General features: G+C 48.1%; 1 protein-coding gene across 2 annotated transcripts; it reads right to left on the bottom strand.

Annotated features, from left to right (window-relative positions):
* Window positions 1-1,278: 1,278 nt before the first annotated feature.
* On the bottom strand, window positions 1,279-17,610 carry MIGA2 (mitoguardin 2). 2 transcript variants are annotated; one of them, XM_079324415.1, is made up of 16 exons: window positions 17,490-17,610; window positions 16,188-16,430; window positions 15,398-15,593; window positions 14,473-14,585; window positions 12,004-12,115; window positions 11,389-11,528; window positions 9,865-9,982; window positions 9,626-9,726; window positions 9,054-9,169; window positions 8,561-8,633; window positions 8,253-8,339; window positions 7,966-8,064; window positions 7,466-7,600; window positions 6,694-6,747; window positions 5,629-5,745; window positions 1,279-5,498 (listed from the first exon to the last, which is right to left on the bottom strand). In XM_079324415.1, exons 2-16 carry the CDS (start codon window positions 16,281-16,283, stop codon window positions 5,295-5,297), a joined length of 1,761 nt encoding a protein of 586 aa, XP_079180541.1. In that variant the 5' UTR covers window positions 16,284-16,430; window positions 17,490-17,610; the 3' UTR covers window positions 1,279-5,294. The 2 variants fall into 2 exon arrangements, with proteins under 2 accessions (XP_079180541.1, XP_079180540.1); XM_079324414.1 differs by having other exon boundaries at window positions 15,398-15,608.
* Window positions 17,611-17,659: the final 49 nt, after the last annotated feature.

The following is a 17,659-nucleotide window of genomic DNA, read 5'->3' on the forward strand; positions in this document are numbered from 1 at the left end:
AGGATTTCAAACAGGGTAGAAAATTCATTTTTTCTGCAGTTGTAATATACCCACTTTAATTACAATTATGTCCCATTAATTTCAACAAGCTCTTCATAGCTGACATTCTACCTGGCATTTCAAGAAGTAAAATAGCATTGAAGTCTTATTATTTGGAAAGAAAGAGAAAATATTTACTGCAGGAGCTCAGTTCATTGCAGAAGACTGCTATGAGGGAGCATGAGTGATTTACTCCTTTCATTATTCAAGTTAAATACATCTCCTCCTTTCCAAGCTATTGAATGTAGACTTATGCTGGCAGAGTGGATTACATTTGATCTATGTACCATGACAAGTACTGAAAATTGTGGGCTTCATTGCTGTCTTCACCCACTCCTTCCTGAACAGGAGAAAAAAGTGTCAATACACGGAGCAGCCTTTGCTCTGTGCCTCAGCACAAGAAAGCACAAAGCTGCTCTGGAGCTGTAATGAGTGTGGAGTCTGACTCCATGGAAACTGAGATAAACTCCTTTTAACTCTCTCATCTAATGATCAGGGTGTGGCGTGAGACAAAAATTTTCCTATCTGTGAACATTTTATTTGCATATTTCCGAGTTCATGACAGGCTTGCATTAATGATAACAGAGGCTCATTTTTACTTTTTTAATTTTTAAGCATAGGGATGAAATTTTAATCAGTGTGTGGAAGAAACAGCTGATCTGATTCAGTCTGGTTTCTCTATTGTTTGAAAATGGAAGTATTTAAATCCACTGTAGTTGTTTCAGAAGAGCAAGAAGATGATTTTCTTGCCTTGCTCAGCAGATAGGCAGCTCTGATACCAACCCGCAGGCTTTAGTCTGGGTTTCACAGAGTTTGGGGAGCTGCTAAATGCTACAGGAACTTGGACAATGTTTAAGAGGTTCTGCTCCTCGCTGGGATTTCTGTTATCTCTTCATCACAGCGGGCTCACACCACACCCCAACACAGCCAAACCACGAGAGAAAAATCTGAAAAATGAAACCCCACAGCTTCCAACCACAGCTCAAAGTACAAGGAGTTGTTTTGTTTACTTTATAGCCCACTTCATCTGTGGACTCATCAGTAGACCCAGGAAGACTCCCCATGCAATTAAACCCATTAACTTTACATTTAAAACCTTCCAAGTTCCTTATTTTAGCCCTAGGAACAGCAAGCCTTGTTTGGTACCATCACTAGCAGCAGACAACTGTCACCTAAATTAGAAACCAAAGACTGAGTTGCTAGCATGTTTCACCAGGAAATTTAGAAAAAAAACCACAATCATGAAGGAAAGTTTTATTTTACTTGTAATGCCCACATCCTAAGATTAAAGATATCTTTTAAAAATTAGCTGCAAAGAAAAGGATAGAAGCAAAACAAGAACAGATTTTTACACCTTTAGGAAATCAAGAAAAAAATAGGCACAAGTTTACATTCAATAGTTTCAGATTAGGCAGAGGAATGTTCTACTGAAGAGGGATAAAAAAAAAAAAATCCTGCTTTCCCACCTTTCTGTATGAGACAACACAAGTCATGCTCTTCAAAGCCACACTGATCTTGTAGATACAAGGCAGATTTTTCCTGACAATTTTTTATTAATGTGCTTTAAAGATCATAAAGACCCTCCTAGAGCCATTTGGCATAGTCTCTACATACATACTAAAGTACCCAGGATGTACTTTAACCTCTGGTGAATCTTGTTACAACCTCCACATAAAAAATGAAAGGCATGCATATTTTAAAGTCTGTTTAAGCATCAGACACTATTGAGGGATTTTATTTCATAGCTGCTAAGCCACCTTAAATCCCCATCTGTGTTAAAATCTTGCAAGTGTCAGTCCAGGATGATTTAACCCCTTGAGAATAAGAGTTCATCATAATAAAAAAAATGGTGAATGCCTTATCTCAAGGGATTCTATCCAAATACACAGCTGCTACTAATACTGAAGAATTTCTGTTGCTAAACACAATATGCTGGGAAAGGGATTTTCTAGGGATGTCAGGAAGCCAGAGGGCAGGCAGGTGTTCCATCATACCCTTTAACCTGCAATACAGGTGAGTATGAAAGTCACTTTTTGGGCTGGGCCCTGCTCTGGGTGGGATCAGCAGAAGCAGCCTGAGGGCTGCATCCAAAGGACTTGAACACAGCAGGACTTGAACACTGCTCAGGACAGGGAAAGCTTCTTCCACAGGAACAGCTCCTGTCACCCTGCTGATCCTTGAAGTTCCCTTCAGAGGCTGCAGACACTTTTCTGCCTTTCCTCTTGAGCTACACTGGGATTGGGGAGGGACAAAAAGCAGCGATGAAGTGAGGGGGAGGTGAAGAGAACTTAAACATCCATCCCAGTAAAGCTAAAACCAGTTTGTCTTGGCAAACATCCTTGGCTGGTGCAGGACCAAGTCACTGCTGCTGGGAAAAGGTGGAGAACTCGACCTTCAGGAAGCTGTGGATGTTCCCAAGGCAAATTCCTCTCTACCTTCACTGGGAGGGCTGTCTAACCTACTTGAAATAAAGGTTAAGGAAAAGCATCAAGCTGTAATAAAACAATCTTTCTTCATTTGATTGATTAGGAATTTACAATTTCTCAGCTTAAAAAGCTGCAGTGCAAGTTAGTGTTTGCTTCAGGGGACCCTGTTTCAATATCCTCTCCTGCAAGGATGCAAAAGCCCAAAGTCAGCCACCAGTGTTCTTGTCTGTACACAAAACAGGCAGGCTGCCCAAGCACTGAGGCCAAAGACACTCAAAACAGTAAATAAATACACAGAAAACAACACTAAAAATGAGAATTTAACAGCACTAATTGTTTAGACTTACAGTCCATCTCATTATATTAATCTTCACATTTTAGCATCTTTTTAACCACTGTACAAAAGCTGCTGAAGTGACTTTCCTCTAAACCAGCCGTACAAGAGCACAAAGCACTATCAACATTATTTTTTTTTGGCAAAGTAACTTGCTTTCAGAATATACCATACTTTCAAATCACAGTTTCCACGTAGCAGGTGTGTCATGCTAATACAACATCCTCCATTTCTTCTCTTCCTGCACACTGCCAGGAGCAAGACATCTCAGAGACCTTTCCTAGTTTCAACTGCTGTCTTTTAAATCCTGCTCATAACAGTTTATTCCACGCAGCCTCACTTGGGGCAGCTGCTCCTAATTTCTGCCTCAGCATTGTCCTGTTTATTGCATTAATCTGGTTTCCAGGATAAGCCACATCAGTCTGATGTGCTTACAGAGCACCAGATGTTACTGTGCTCTACATGCACCCCCCTGCAAACATCAAAATGCTTCAAGGAATCACAGAACCACAGAATGGGTCAGGTTGGAAGGAACCACAGTGGGTCATCTGCTCCCACCTCCCTCCTCAGGGAGGGTGTCCCTAGAACACATGGCTCAGCACATTTCTCTGCTCCTTTTACATCCTCCTGTTTACTTTTTTTCTCTGTTTACTTCCTTCCTGCTTTTACCAGCAGAATCCACATTAGATATCTGAAGAGGAAGAAAGCATTTGTATTCTCCAAGCCCACACACTGACTTTCCACTCATATGGAAATTCCAGATTCTTACATATTTTTTCCACTTGCAAAAATAGTCCGGGTAAGCCTTGTGTCTTTCACCCAGAACAGGCACAAGGGGTAACTGATGAGTCTGGAACAAAAACAGTGAGGCTCATGTTTTTTTGGAAGTCCTGAAGACCTCCTCATTCCAAGGGTTGGACTTGGACCTATATGTGGACTGAAACAGAAGAAGGCATGGGCTGGATTCTCTACTTTTATCTGTGGTGTTGCACTCACAGAAGACTCAGCAAATCATTGCAAACCTCACACAAAAGCCAGGACTGCCTCAAGCCAATGGCATGAAGCTGAGAGAGTTTAGAACCTCAGGAGAGGTTAGGTGGTTTTCTACCCAGAGGGTAGTTGGACACTGAACAGGCTCCCCAGGGAAGTGGCCACAGCACCAAGCCTGACAGAGTTCAAGAAGTTTGCACAACTCCTTCAGCATGTGGTGGGAATGTTGGGGTGTCCTGTACAGAGACACAAGCTGGACTCAATCCTGATGTGTCCCTTCCAACTCAGCATATTCTGTTACTCTGTGATTTTTATGACTCACTAAGTACAGCACACTCCACTGCTGGTGTCCTACACGAGGATCCAGCTCAGCTCACATCCCAAGGCAGCCAGATTCCAGGTGCTGGCTGGTCAGTCAGGATCACAGCATTTGAGAAGCACAACCATACACACACACATTTGATCATTACCCAAAATTGTGCTGTATTTCTTAGAACTGACAGACTCTAAAGAGTCATTTCCTCTCCAGAAGCTTGATCCCAGCTCTCCAACTATCTGCACACATAACTCACATCCAGCATCTACACCTCTCACTACCCTGTGCACAACAGCAATAGGCACCTCATTATTACCCTTTCCCCCAGCTTCTACACACTCCACACCTCTTACCCAGCAAAAGCTGCTGCTGGCTCATTCTGAAATCCAGCAAGGCACTTTGATGCATGTCAAAGACTTTGTGCAAGCAGGGGCAGAATGCAAATCCCCTCCTCTCACACTAACCTGCCTTAGGGGCAAACATAGACCTCAGCTCCTAAGCAAGGACGACCAGAACACAGAGTTTGTCATCTGGTCTGCAAAGAGCAGCAATACCAAGGGAACAGACCCCTTTCCCTAGAGCTTCTTACAAAAGTCTGCATTTTACTTCAGTGCTTTACAGAACGATTTCTTCCACCCCAGGAAAGAAATCTTTGCTAGTCACATTGAGTATGTTATCACACTTAAGGTAAAAATCAGCAGTAATTTATGTCTGTTGGAACACAACAGAGAAGAACAGTAATAAAAATCCCAAAGCAAGCAAAGCCTCTTTGAGAAGCTAGTGGTCAAGTGGAGAATTTACCAACGATATTCCTGTTCCCACTCACAATCGTAAACGTCAGGGATTCACCTCCCAGAAAACACAAAGGCAAAAACAGGTACAAACATTGCCCTGTTCAAGAGAACTGGGCAAAAATCTGGGCCTGGGCAGTTCAGGACACAATGTATATAGGAAACACTGAAAGTAATAATAATGACAGGAAGGTGGAACAAAGAAGAAATTCAAACCATAAGTTGGCAAGTGGTCCTGGATCCATCCCAGCAAACACTACTGGCTACAAAAAGCAGAAGGTCCCGCCAGACTGCTGTGTGTTCACATAGTCTTGCTGCCACTGCTGCACTTTGCAGGTAGCTTCAACCATCTCTGGGAGGAAAAGGTCCTTGTACAAAAGTGCTTTCCTCCCCTGCCATCAGATGAGCTCCTCCTTCAGCAGCTCTGTCTCCCCAGGAAGGGTGCCGTTCATCTCCGGCGCAGTCTCGGTGCCCAGGTAGCCCAGGAGGATCTCGCTGCGCCGCCGCGACAGCTGCAGGATGTCCTCTGCCAGCAGCTGCACTGTGGTGTACCTCACGTTGTCAAAGTCAAACATGTCCTTCAGATACTGCACGATCTGGTGCTGCAAGACAAGGGAGGTTTGCAGTCAGACCTCCTCCACCTGCTGGGACCAGCCACCAAGGCACACATCAGCAGCTTTAAGGCAGCGGACAGGAGTCCCACACAGATGAGGTACAGAAAAATCAACTTACCTTGAAGAAACTGCAGACTTCAGATAGCTGCTGCTTGGGCCCCAGAAAACCAAAGGCTAGAACAGGACTGACGTGCTCCGATACGGAGTAGAAATGAGAGATAAAACCATCTGGTACCTGTCACAGGGAAGGACAGAATTAGTTGATCTTCATTCTCAGACAGAATTAGCACCTTATTCCATATTAGCCACCAACTTCCCTGCCAGAAAGCTTCAGTAAGTGAAGTTAAGAGCTATTTGGAACATCTCTTCCTGCAAAACTACATTTATCTTTCAGATCCCTTGAAGAATGACTAGAGCTCTTTATCTTCATGTTTCTAAACTGCTATTTCAAGAGGAAAATGAACAGAAGAAAATGAAAGCAATCATCAGCCAGCCTTTATAGCCTCTATTTATAATTTGCTGACCAAGCCAGGAAAGGACATGCAAATATCCAAGGCAGAGCTGCTGCATGACAGCACTAGTACAGTTTCCAGTGCTCTCATTTCTCTCTGTGCCATCTCAGGAGCCAAACCCTGTTGTACCAGCTGCTGTGGGATCGAGCTGAAAACTTGCCAGAGGCCACAGACCCTGTGGCAAAACCAGGGTTGTGAAGTTGTGGCTTCCTGTTCCCCTGCTCCATGAACTGGTTTGCTGTGATACTTTAGGAAGTCACAGATTTAAGTGAAACTCATCGAGTAATGGCTAATTAGCATCAGCACTGGGGAGCAGAGCAGTGCCTGAACCATCCTTTTGCTGCCAGCAAGGAAAGTACAACTCAGGAGCAGTCCTTTGCTGCTTGGGGTCTGTGGCCATTCCTACAGTATTGTGAGCAGGGAGAGGGAACACCAGACAAGCAACACTGTCACACACATTAAGAAAAAGGGAGAATAAACTCAGAGTGGTTAAAATACTGGCATAGCACTGGAGCAGTGACTGCAGGACCCCAGGGCTCTAAAGTATCACAAAGAACCTGACTCTGTTCAGTCTTCCACCACTTAAGATTTTGCACTTTGTCAAGATCTATGTGTTCTCTTTTCAGCCTCAAATACATTCGATTTTTTCCCTTTTGATTAATTTTGCTTACCATCAGAAGCCTCCTTTTTGCTTTCAGAACTGACCAGCAAGCAGTTGCTAGAGCCTACAATTAACAGAGAGAGTCCATTAGTTACTGGGATTATTTAAAAAAACCCAAAGTTTACCAACACATTGTCATCAAAGCAGTCACTCTTTTGTGCCAATAACTCTAAAATGACAAAACTGAAGCAAACTGGAAGCAGATTTAACACTTCAGATCCATTCCAGAGAAGCCAAAGGGTTTTTGAAGATTGTTAATATGATCTGACATAGATGCCCAACAGCCCAGGATTCCCTCCAAGCAGACAGCTGTTACAAAGTGCCATTTTACTCTCTATCTATCAAACCAATCAGTCTTAAAAATACAGCTGGGGGACAGGACTAAATGAAAGCTTTGCAATCTGAGCTTCAATGTCTGCTGAGGTACTGCCACAATGAATAGCCACATACTAAAACCCACACTTTTTTTTTCCCCCACTGCATTTTGGCCCTTTTATTCTCATTCATAAAAATAGGTGCTGTCATCTTTTAACATCTCCATGGCATCACTGATAAAGACCCCTAGAGCCATGAGTCTGGTTGCCAACCAGACGCTTCCAAAATGAGGAAAGCTTTCCTGTAAACAACTTCCATGCACAAGAAGACTGTTGTTTGGAGCTTCAGGAAAGCGTGGCATTTCTAAAGAGAGGATTCAGCTCAGCTGGGAAAGATGAGGTTATGCTCTTTTCTGGCCTTGGCACTGATGTCCCCCTCTCTTTCCCAGCCCTGGCTGGCTCACGCACCGTCTCCTTGAAGCTGTCCGACAGCCAGCGGTTACGCAGCACAGCCAGCACCGAGGAGGGAGGGTTCTCCAGATCCTCAAAGGCATCCATGAGGATGAAGTCCAGCACAATGTCAAAGAAGCTCATGCACACCACCTGTGAGAGAGCAGAACAGTCTGTGAAGGGAACAGGTTTTAAAGAGAGAGATGGGCTCTTGTTTTGAAGCAAGATGTAACAAGTTGAAGTCAATGTAATCGTATTTCAACAGCAAGTTTTCACTCCTGGCCATTCCTACATTTGCACTACAAATCAATCACAGTGGTTTGGCTTGTAGGGGACTTTGAAATCATCCAATTTCACCCCCTGCCATGGGCAGGGACACTTTCCACTAAACCAGGTTACTTCAAGCCCCATCCAGCCTGGGCTTCAGCACTTTCAGGGCTGGGAATTCCAAAACCTCTCTGGGCAAGGATTATCTTCCAACTCCTCTGCAACTCTGTAAAGATAATGTCTTTACCAACCCCTCTTCCCTCGAGCTCCTGCTGAGTGGTTGGCCAGGTCTCCTGCTTCAAGGCGTAACGCAGCATCTCCTCGTAGCTTTCCAAGAAAGCTTTGGGATTCTGGGAGAGCAGGCAAACAAAACAGAAATTAAATTACTTGGGTTTGAGTTGACATCAACACCACAGTAGTCACCAGCATACAGATGAAGTTTTCTTCTTCCAGCACACTGGACACACTCTGAGTTGGGATGGGAGAACAAGTATCCCTATGCTCAAGACACAGTTTAGTTGTTACGCAAACTTCCTACCTTTTCAGCTTTTGTCATCAGTCCTATCACCATCTGCTTGCCAACCTCCCCAAAAAACAGCTGATTGCTTTCATCCTCCAGCAGCTCCTGCAAAGGGAACACAGATGTCTCCTGTGAGCAACTACACACCCTCAAATTCTGAGCTGGGAGAAAGGAAAAAGGGCAGGACACGAAGTGGTACAATGCTGCACACACCAGTGTTGTGAGCCTTTAACATGCTGGAACCTAGGAAACAAAACTGCAGTCTCCAGGAGCATGCTGCTGGCAGCCATGTGCCATGGAAGCCCAGGAGCTGGAGCCATTCTCACCTGGAATGCCTGCCTGACACAGTGCAACTTTGCCAGGAAATCCTCGTCACTGTAGCAGCCAAGGAGCTCTGTCCTAGAAGGAAAGGGGAAGAACTGTCTAAATTCCAGTTCTGATGTTAGTGTTCCTACAACTGTGATCCCCTAAAAACAAAAAAACTAAATTCCCAGTCTGTGCATAGGAAAAAGCAAGTCACATTCCCTTTATCCAGCTCCCTGAGGGAACAGAGCACCCCTGCCAGGCTGGTACAGGACTGTGCCAGCCTCTCACAACAGTCACACTTCGTATCACTAATTTCTTAGGACAATTACTCTTTCTTAACAAGCAAGTCCCTAAAATCTAGGGTTAATTCCCTGGCAAGGCCAAACCAGCAGGAAGGATGCTGTGATTTTACAGCCCCAAAGGGTTATTCTGATTATGGGGCTGCTCAAAGGCAGATGTTGTGTTCACAGTGCCCAGGGACACAAGGTCCCACAGCTGCAGCTGGCACTTCACCTCAGCGTCCGGCACGCCACCTTCCCTTCTTTCACCAACTGCAGAGCTTCTTCATATGCTGCCACTGGCTTGGAGAGGTGGAATGGCATTTTCTCAAAGGGGAGAGAGTCAAAGAGCTGGAGAGGTAACAAGAGATGTGGGAAGAACAAAATTAAATATTTGCAAATACACAGGCGACTGCACACAAGCAAGGTGGGCCTTCTTCAGAGAATCTCCAGCTAGCAGAGTTTGTCAGTGCAATTGTTTCATGCAAAGATATTTCTTTTTTCACCAAAAGCTGTCTCAATAAAAAGCTCAATATTCCATAAAACTTGCACCACCAAGCCATCATGCATTAGATAACAGCATTTTCCTAGCTGTTATGACATGTTTTCTGTAGTAAGTAAGAAGTGCTGGTTGGAAAACCCTGTACCATCCCCCTCGTTAAAATCTTTTCCTAAGGTTCCATGAACCTCCCAGCCTGGGGCTGCTGCTCTGTGTTTGATCATCCTCCCTCCCAAGATGTGCTTGGCTCTGCTGCCTTTGTGCCTTCCCTCCAAGCCACTGTGACACAGAGCTGCCACTGCAGTCACCTCTGCTGCAGAGAAGAAGGAATCCTCTGAAGCTGAGCTGTCCTCATCATCCGTCCGCAGCCGCAGCGATCCATCCGCCAGCGGCAGCATCAAAGTCTTCTCTGGAGAGAGAAAAAAGCCAAATGTGCTGGAGTTCATGGACCAACATTCCTCTCCACTCCTTTGTCACTCCTTCTTTACCTGGCTTACAGAAAAGACATAAAACCAGGCAGGAAATTGGCATTTTACTGGTGCCCTACCCAGATCCAGCAGCACGCTGTCCGACGGGAGAGAGGAGCCAAACTCTTCCTGCAGGTGGTAGGCTCGGTGCAGCAGGGACTCCAGCTTCTCAGCAAACTCCCTTTTCTGGGACTCCTCCTGGAACACACATAAATGTCACCCTTAGTTGGCCAGCTGGGCACAGACAGATTGGACAGCACAAATACGGGAGGAAATTTTCAGTAAAAATGGGATTTGCAGTCTGCAGATTAAATGATTAAAAATAAAAAGAGAGAGGAGTCATTAATCCTACAATGCAGCTAATAATGCACGGGGCAGGAAGCTTCTACATAGCCTACTCAAACCCTCTGGCTTTTGAGCTTCACAATTTTGTTTTCCTGTTAAAAAAGGAAGAAAGAACTAAAGAACTTTAACCTGCTACCCAGAAAAACAGGTATTTTAATCACTTAAATCTCCTGCTTTTTGATTTTAGCCTAACTTCCAGGAGAAATCTCATCAGGAAACCTTTGTTGAATATAACAGGATATCCAGAACTGGGTAACAGAATATTTAGATTATGGTGCTGGGCTGTAAGCAACACAGGAGGATGAAAATAAAAAGGTGTGGAGAAAATAAAGACTTAAACAGCTTCATGGCTCTATGTTTGCATGAGTATCTCACCCAGAAGACAGAAGCATTAACAAGAAGTACAAAATCTATTTTCATAATGAATCAACTGGTTTTAAGGCAGTTTTAGAAACACTACAGGCCCCTTCAAGGAAAGCCAACAACAACAGAATCCAGATTTGACTTGGATAAATATTATCCAGCACAAAAGACAAATGTCCCACATACTTACTACACCAGACTCTGTTTACAAAAGGCTGGGAACACTTTTTTTTCCCAGTGAGAACTCCTGGAAAGTTGGGAGTTCAGCTCTTTTCACAGCCCTGAGTTACAGCAGGTTTTTTTAAGCTTTATGGCTGTCACTGAGCCACTCTAGGTTAGATCTCCTTTAACACAGGTCTTCCCTGCATAGTCCTCAAATCCCAGACAGCAAGGGGCTGTCCTAAAATCCTGATTTCTGCAGCTGCAGAGGCTGAGTGAGGTACACATCTCCTTGCAGGGAGCATGGCTATGCCCAGCTCCTACCAAATTACCACACACAGAGCTGGGCTCTGCTCCCCACCCAGCTCCCAGAGGTGGCAGTGACCATCCAGATCTCCTTTTAAAATGCATTAAAAAGTTACAGAGGCAACACTGCCAGCCACAGCAGTGCTGCATTCATCAGAGCCTCTCCTCAGCACAGGCTGTGCCACGGGAGGACACGTGTGACAGTGAGTGACACAAGGCTGGAAGGTGGATGGAAGCGCTGGGGAATGAGGGGGCGAGACGTATTAAAAAGAGAAAGAAATTAAAAACACCCACTCCCATTGCATAAGGAAGCTGCAGATACAGACAGTTCTTAAACAGAGTCTGGCCTGACTCTGCCCTTGATTTGCTCTCCTTTTAACCTCCCACTGTTTACTGCTTCCAGGCTGGCCTTGCAGCATGTGAGGACCTACCTCTGAAATGGTCTCAGACATGCTCTCCTGCTGTTTCCTGCTGTCCCAGGGCACAGGGGTGCTGGTACAAGCACTGTCCCTCTGCCTGATGCTCAGTGCCTGCTCCCATTTCTGCAGGGCCTCCTCAAACAGCTCCATGCCTGGAAACCCAACCAAACACTGGCTGTGAGAGTCCCAGGGCACTCAGGAACAAAGAGATACAGGATGAGTCTTTGCTCACTCAGACAAACCAGAAAAGAGGGAAATCCCTCCCCAACAGAAAGAATGAACATATTCTGCTTCTTTTCTGTTTAAATATGGTTTGGTTTGAATTAGAAGAACATCCCCAAACTGGTTAAAGCATCATCCCTGTTACTGCCAAAATATTATTCTGTGCACAAAATGGGCCTGTTGCTCAAGAACAGTATTTTGGAAGTAAATTATTCACTGACAAAAAAAGTTACTTTTTTTTTAGGATAAGATGGGATTTTTGTTTGAGTTTAAGCTGAGAATGGAAGGGAACTTTCTGCTAGAGCTCCACATTGAGCTGCTGATGCTCTGAGTCAATTCTCACCCCCTGCTTGCTCTCTCAGTGATAACACCCCCCAGAGGAATGTTAGCCTTATGCCTGCTTACCTTGAACATAGAGGCTTTCTGCACTGGAATCACCAATGGCTCCAGCATCTCCCATTGCCTGGGCCTCCCACATCCCTGGGGGTACTGGACTAGAGGAATTGACTGCTACCATCTGCAGAAAAGAGCAAATGCCTTTTGAATTCTCTTCAGGTTAGTGATGGTAAGATCAAACAAACACCACCAGCCTTCAGCAAAAAGGCATTTTCCTTCTCCATGTTTGCCCTTGTATTGATGAGCACTAAAAGGAAAGCACTGATGGAGGAAAGAGCCCAGGAAAGCTCCAAAGCAATCACTACAAAGGCACCAGGATTTTGATGGAAAGCTCATGTCAGCCCCAGCTGCCTGTAAAAAAAACACTGTAAAAAAACCACATGTAGCAAGCACAGTCCAAACAAAAGAAACAGTTTCCCAGAAAAAAAAATACAGCTGAGGGTTCCTCAGTGGGCAAGGGGAATCCTCATGCTTCCCTTTGTAACCAGACCCTCTCCTGGGAGGGCTGAGCTTGATAATCCACACAGCAATGTCACTTCAACTTTGTCCAGTTTCACACCATGGATGTCTTCTAAAGTCTGACCCAATAAAGTGCTGGATTCAACACTATCAGTGACCAGTGATTTCCTGTGGCTTACAGAAGGATGCCCAAACATGAGCCTGGTACTAAAAAAAAGCTACAATAATCAGCTGACAGATGAATTTCTGTCCTGCTTCCATTGATCAATCCCTGTGGAGTGTTAATAAATCACCTTGAGATCCTGAACTGCAAATCATCAGTTCACTGCTGCCAATTTACTGCATGGCAAAGAAGAGTCAGGAAGCAAATGAGAGCACAGGCAAAACCTGCAGCTGTGCAAAGGATGAGCTGCTTTTCCACCAATATAAAAACTGTAAGTACATGGTCAGCTCACCTGTACAGAAACAGATGCCCGTCTGGGGGGATACCCCCAACCAGGCACCAGCAGTGGAAAAAAGGTATTTATGGATTGTTTTTTATTTAAAGAGAAACAGAACTTGAGTGACACAAAACCTGGACAGCATCTGTGTGAACTGAGAAGCCATGGGGGAATTACAAAGATGTGAGTCCCTGTGGAGGGGAAAGAGGCCACAGCTGGGCACAGCTGGGTGCTCAGGGACACATCCCATCCCATCCCAGCTCCCAGGGATGCTGTGCCTGCCCAGCCACAGCTGGGCACAGCTGGGTGCTCAGGGACACATCCCATCCCAGCTCCCAGGGATGCTGTGCCTGCCCAGCCACAGCTGGGCACAGCTGGGTGCTCAGGGACACATCCCATCCCATCCCAGCTCCCAGGGATGCTGTGCCTGCCCAGCCACAGCTGGGCACAGCTGGGTGCTCAGGGACACATCCCATCCCATCCCAGCTCCCAGGGAAGCTGTGCCTGCCCAGCCACAGCTGGGCACAGCTGGGTGCTCAGGGACACATCCCATCCCATCCCAGCTCCCAGGGATGCTGTGCCTGCCCAGCCACAGCTGGGCACAGCTGGGTGCTCAGGGACACATCCCATCCCATCCCAGCTCCCAGGGATGCTGTGCCTGCCCAGCCACAGCTGGCACTGCCGCCTGCTGGAGACACCCTTCGGCCAGCACGGATCTTGGCAACTCCTGCTGCTTCAGCTGTACTAAAAACAGCAACACCAGACTGTGCTGAGCAGTGCTGGCACCCCACAGCTCCTTTCAAAGGGGTGGTTTTCCCTCTCCTTGCCCCAGCATTGCCAAGCAGCCTCTGAGGCTGGGTAATGATGAGGGAGAGCTTTGCAGCAATCACAGAGGTTCACCCCTGTCCCCCTGCTCCAGCAGAACGTTAGCTCTGAGCAATGGGAATGTGAAACAGGTCCTGAAGACACAAATGCTCCCAGTTTTGGTCTCACAAAAGGTGGATATAAGCACTGATGGCTTCTCTCACCTGGTTAAACCTGAATTACCTGTACTCATAGGCTGCTTTTTGTCTCTGGAGGAGGCAGAAGGACTAGCTGTGTTCTCACCCTGGGCTGTTTCCTGAACAGAGCTATCAGATTTTGGTAGTTAATTCGGTTTTAAGAAAAAAGCAAGCTGTGAGCAACCCCAGCACAGAATGAAGGGGCTGCCAGGCCACCCAAACCCCCACCACAGAGGGAAGCAAACAAGCTCATTGCTGTGAGACCCAGAAACAACCCAGCCTAACTCCTTGAGGGGGCCACAGAGACCTCTGAGGAATCTTGGCCATGTCCCACATGAAATCTCTCCTGTGACTCCTCCTTGGCCAAAAACTGGCCAAGGAACCCCAGAGCTCCTGCCCACAAAGAATTGCTGCTCACAGGGAACTCCAGACACTCAGTGCAAGGTTAACATCAGAACCCACCCTACAATTACACTGCAATCTGTTCTGCTCCATGGGCCAGCACAAGCCCAAGGACTCAGTGATCCTGTGCCAGGTCTGTGCACTGACACCTCCCAGCCCTGATGACAGGTCCTTACCGAGGCGAGGCTGTGGGAGGAACTGGAATGTTTGCTGGGCTCAATGGAGGAAATCCCACTGAGTGTGTCATTGCTCTTGCTGCCAGGGCTCTGGACTCTCCTGCTGGAGTATCCTGCAGTTGGGAAGGTCACACAAAAACAGGATTTTAGGCCCAGGTGGCTGCAGCAGGGAATGGAGAGGGAGAGAACATCACCTTGTCCAGTGTAACTGTGAATGGGCAAAGCAGTATCCAATACCTAGAAATAAGGCACAGATCTCCTGTCTGCTCTGCTTGCTCTGAGACTGGTGTCAGAGGGATCTGAGGCTGAGGAATGGATTCACTGCTTATGGACAGCAAGAGGCAAGTGAAAACAATCAAGCCAAAACTCCTCCACCTTCCCTCAGAACATGCAGAACACGGACACTGTTCCCTTCATTTTCATGTTTCACCAAACAAATGCTTAATCCCTGAAGTGCTTTGCTGAGGGCCTGGGTCAGTTTTACCCCTAAAATCAGTACAAGCAGGTGAGGAAGCTGTCCAAGGTCTGGGAGTCACCACAGAGCTGATGGACACTCCCAACTGCCCAGCCTGGCTCAGGCCACCCTCCCCTCCCCTGGGCTGAGCACTGACATCACGAGATCAATGCACAACCAGGTCACTGCGTGCCTCATTACCACTGGGGCAGCCTGGTAATGGTCCACAGGCTGCCTGCAGGAAAGGGGATGGCAACTGCAAACCTCAGGGAAAACATCAGGACACCTTTTGTTCCTGAGGACTGTGAGCTCAGTCTCTCCCTTTGCTCCCTAAACCCCGTGGGGAGCTCATGGCACTGCCCTTCAGAATTCCCATCGAAGCACTACACAAAGCTTTCCCTTCCTCTGCCCACACCTTCCCCACTCCCTGTACAACTTCTCTGGGGATTTCCCCCTTTTTGTGAGGCCAACCTTTCTTCACAGAGGAGACCCTCCTGGTTGGCAGGATGGGCACTGTGATCCCTCCTGGCTTGAAGCCACACTTGTCCGGGGCAATCTGCTTCTTTCGGCGGCGGCGCCGCTTCAGCTGGTGAGCAGCAAGAGCCAGGGCCACCGTGCCCAGAGCTGTGGCAAACAGCACCTTGCGCAGGCCTGGGGAGAGCCGCAGCTGCGAGAACACAGACTTTAAACACAGAACAAAGGGAAGAGCAACAATGAAAAAACAATTCACTGCCCAGCAGTGTAAAACACTAAACATCTCGGTTTTACCCTCCCACCCATAAAAAAACCCCCCCCTGGTACACAACTAAGACATCATCAAAGAGATTGTGGAGAATCATTTTGACAGGATCTGGAGAACTTGGTCTCGATCCTCATTGCCAAAACACACTGCAAAATCTGCACACAGCCTGGGACAGATGCAATCCAGGTTACCCAAATTCAGCTCTGAAACCCTGCTGTGAAGCTGAGCTTTTACTGCTCCAAGTGCTGCATCAACCACAAGTAGGGGAACATATTACTCTTCTTTAAAAGACAAGTCTTTTTTTAGCACCTTTGATGAAGAGAAAGATTGAACCTGGGTGTTCTCCCAAGGAGGGATGTGGGAAGCACTTTTCTCTCCTCTCTAAGCCTACTCAGAACAACTCTCTCCCACCACTCCAAACTCCCCCAGCACCACCCCATTGTGCCTCCATCTCACACAGACAACCCCGCAGAGCCAGCCCAAGGAATGTGACAGGAAAACCTTTCCCTCTCCTTGTACCTGCCCAAAGGTGGTGTAAACGAACACAGGGATCTCTGCCACGGTCATTGCCAAGGCCTGCATGATGGACATTCCCTCTGTCCTTCTAAATGCCATGTCTGCACCAGCACCTCGGCACCTCCAGGAGCTGCCACGGGGAAGGGCACTTGTGGATGCTGTGTGAGCTGCTCACAAAAGAATCCAGCTTTTCTCTGGCATCTGGCTCAGAGTCCTGGAGTTGGCCTTCATCCAACAATTCTCCTCCTGCGGGAAGAGGGGGAAAATCAGGTAAATGAGGGGAGCACACATCCTGCTCCTCCCTGCACTGCACTTCACAACATGTACACCAGGTCACTTGGAGCAGTGAATATAAAATATCTTCTCACCAGCAGCAGCCATTCCTTTGCTTGTCCTACCAACCACGGGGACAGATTCCCAAACTGCTCTACAGCAGCGGCACCCTGGGATTTGACAGCTCCCAGAGACTTCTACATGTACCAGACCCGGCTGCACGTGGTTGGAGGGATTTTGTTTCTAATCCCCATATAAAAAACCTCCCAATTATCCCAAATACGCACGTTTTCGTTGCCAAAACTCAGCTTTCACACAGCTTTCTGTGCATCACAGCGCTGCTCAAGAGGCGCCAGCCAAGGGGGGTTTGCCCAGGAGGTTTCACTGGGCTGGGCAGGGGGGATGTGCTCACGCCAAGGACAGAGCGACAGAAAGCGCTGCTGTGTGACCCTGCCGTGTGACCCCGCCGGGTGACACAGCCCTGCCCCGCACCCGCAGCCCCTCGCGGAATGTTCCCGGGCCGCCCGCAGGGACCGCACACCGGACACGGGCTCCCCCCACAAGGTTAAACACGACGGCCTGGCCGCGGCAGAGATGGGAACAGCAAAGTGCAAGGAATTTGGGGCACAGAAAGCAGCCTGGGGTTACCATGCCGGGATAGGGAGTACAGGTACCGAGGCAGCCGCTCTGCCCGGGATCTCCCCCCAGCCCTGCCCGCCGGGGGTTCGTCCCACCGGCAGCGTCCCACGGGATCCCCGCACCCGCACTGCAGCGCGCTGGGCCGTGCGGGATGCGCTCCCGCACCCCCGCAGCATCCCCGCAGCCCCCCTGCGCCTCGGGTGCCTTGCTGCATCCCCGGACCCCTGCCTTCATTCTCCCCCGGGGCATCCCGCCGCCCCCGCACCCTCCGCATCTCCCACCCTCATGACCGGCTTCAGCCGGGGGTCCCCGGCTCGGCGCTCCCCTCCCCACTAGCGATGGTGCGGCCCGGCGGGCCCGGCCCCGCGAGCGGGCGCGGGCGGCACCACTCACCGCGGCGGGGGGGGCGCGCGGCCCCGCTCGGCGCCCTCTCCCCGCGCCGCGCGCCATGGCCGCGGAAGGGCAGCGTCTCCTTCCCCCGCGCCGCAGCCCACCCCGCCGGAGGCGGGGCCACGCCAAGACCCCCGCCCCTCTCTCATTTCAACCAATCAGAACGGAGAGCC

Source organism: Erithacus rubecula (genome assembly GCF_903797595.1).
Source record: "Erithacus rubecula genome assembly, chromosome: 21".
Taxonomy (NCBI): Eukaryota; Metazoa; Chordata; class Aves; order Passeriformes; family Muscicapidae; genus Erithacus; species Erithacus rubecula.